Source organism: Corvus brachyrhynchos, unplaced genomic scaffold (genome assembly GCF_000691975.1).
Source record: "Corvus brachyrhynchos isolate BGI_N302 unplaced genomic scaffold, ASM69197v1 scaffold140, whole genome shotgun sequence".
NCBI classification, from domain to species: Eukaryota; Metazoa; Chordata; class Aves; order Passeriformes; family Corvidae; genus Corvus; species Corvus brachyrhynchos.
Window position 1 is genome coordinate 1,325,597 of NW_008235809.1, and position 2,271 is coordinate 1,327,867.

The 2,271-nt window shown below is 61.6% G+C and overlaps 1 protein-coding gene across 1 annotated transcript in view; it reads right to left on the reverse strand.

Moving 5' to 3' along the window:
• LOC108445049 (dual specificity testis-specific protein kinase 1-like) overlaps positions 1 to 2,255 on the reverse strand; it is a 3,103-nt gene extending 848 nt beyond the window's left edge. The window contains exons 1-4 of the mRNA XM_017727614.1: positions 1,336 to 2,255; positions 1,149 to 1,197; positions 779 to 925; positions 319 to 601 (exon numbers count right to left, since the gene is read on the reverse strand). Coding sequence (XP_017583103.1) covers positions 319 to 601; positions 779 to 925; positions 1,149 to 1,197; positions 1,336 to 1,628 — 772 coding nt within the window. The 5' untranslated portion in view covers positions 1,629 to 2,255. The remainder of the gene's footprint in view (positions 1 to 318; positions 602 to 778; positions 926 to 1,148; positions 1,198 to 1,335) is intronic.
• Between the last annotated feature and the right edge of the window lie 16 nt (positions 2,256 to 2,271).

Genomic DNA, 2,271 nt, shown 5'->3' on the forward strand with positions numbered 1-2,271 from the left:
AGGAGCTTCCCAGTCCCCCAAATGTCCACCCTTCCCCCCCCCTGCTGCAGCAGTCCAAATCACCATCTCCATCTCCCTTCCTGGGCTAACCCTCCTCCATGCACCCTACAAATGCATCTCTCCCCAACCACACCACCCCCTTCCTCATCCCCTCCCAGCCATTCCCAAATGTGTCCACCTGCTCCTGGAGTCCCCCCTGCCAGGGACCACCTCACCACCCCCATTTCTACCCTTTTAGCTGCATCCCCAATGTCCATCCCTCTGTGCTCTGGGTGGGCTCCAGGGATGGGGATGGACAGATGGATGCTGCCCACGTACCTGTAGGTGGGGATCTTTTCCGCCCCTCATCCCCTCCCAGCCATTCCCAAATGTGTCCACCTGCTCCTGGAGTCCCCCCTGCCAGGGACCACCTCACCACCCCCATTTCTACCCTTTTAGCTGCATCCCCAATGTCCATCCCTCTGTGCTCTGGGTGGGCTCCAGGGATGGGGATGGACAGATGGATGCTGCCCACGTACCTGTAGGTGGGGATCTTTTCCGCCAAGCCGAAGTCACCCACTACAGCTGTGTAGCCACTGGCCTCGCAGCGCACCAGGCAGTTCTGGGGGCACAGGAGGACCTGTCACACCAACTGCACCAGCCCTGCCTCTCTGGGGCTCCCAGGACGCCCCAGCACAACACAGCCTCCTGCCCCCCAGCCTGCCACGCCTGGGGCAGCAAGGCAGCAACACGGGTATGGGACAAGGAGGGCAACGCAGTGCCTTGGAGCATCCTGTACCTTGGAGGTGAGGTCGCGGTGGAAAATGCCCTTGGAGTGCAGGTAGCGTAGGCCATGGGCGATGTCGAGGGCCAGCTTGACACGCATGGACCAGGAGAGGGGCACAGGGCTGTCCAGCAGCTGCTCCAGGTTCCCACCGTTGATGTACTGATGGGGAGAGCCAGACCATCGCATCACTGTGTCCCTCCCGCCCACAACACTGGCTGCCCATCTCTCATCCTAATGCATCTTCCAACCACCCCACAGCATAGCCTCCCAGCAGGCCTTGCATGCACATGTCTCAGGCCAAGAATGTGTCCCCACAGGTATCACTGTCCCTTCCCCAGGCTTGCAGGAACCCCAAGACTCACAGCTGCTGCCACACTCTTACCTCTGTCAGCGCGTGCAGCTGTCCCTGGTGCACACACACCCCCATGAACCTGTGAGATAGAGGGGACCTGAGGGTGGCCGTGGCAGGGACCAGCCCCAGCAGCTTTTCCAGCATCAGCAGTAGCTCCAAACCCCCAGGCTAGGGAAAAGGGGGGCAATGGGGCCGGCAGTGGGGGAGCAGGTTGTACCTGAGGATGTTGGGGTGCGAGAGGCGGTTCATCAGCTGCACCTCCCGCAGCATGTTGCCCCGGTTGCTGGTCAGCTTGTTCATCTTCAGCACCATGATCTGCCCCGACTGGCGGTGCCGCACCTGGAGGGGGACGCAGGACAGGCTGAGCCCCATGTACCTCTGCAGCCCCCATGGACACCACGCTTCACATGGCTCCCACCCCAGCCCCAGAAGAGGTGCTAAGCATCCCATGTACCCAAGGCATATGGCACCCCAGTGACCACTAGGGCTAGAGGGGCACTCTCCCCACATCTCCAAGCACTCCCAGTACTGATGACACACATCCCCATCCTCGCTGGGGCACCCTGTTATGCTCCCTCCACTGCGCTACACTGCCCTGAACTCCCGAGAGGCAACAACAGCTCCCACAAGCTGTGAGCACAGCCCTACTGTAGAAACAGGCAGGTGCAGGACTGGGGAGCACCAGGGAGGGCTTTTTTCAGGTCAGCACCACCTAGCCAGACCCTACCAGCATGGGGTGGAGAAGAAAGGGGGCACAATGCCCCTCAGAACCAGCTCTAGGTGTGGCAAACACTTCCGTAGTGCTTGACCCCAGCCTGGCAGGGCATGGTGCTCGGATGAGCTGTATATTTAGCCAGCCCCAGCCTGATGCTGTCATACGATCTGGGGGCCTGGTCCCCTGCCAAGAACAGCAGCTGGAGCATGGCCAAGCACGGACACCCCATCCATCTGCAGCTCCCTGGCATGTGCAGGGCAAGGGAAGAGCACGGGATGCCCTGACCCAGCACTGTCATGGGGGGGCCAAACCAGTGCTGAGGGTCCCCTCCTGAGCAGGTGCTGGGGGTGGGATGCCACCCCCGCCTTGGAGCAGCAGCTGCCTGGGGGGACAACCCCATGGATCCCAGTGCCCCCCCAGCACACACGGAGCTGTGCA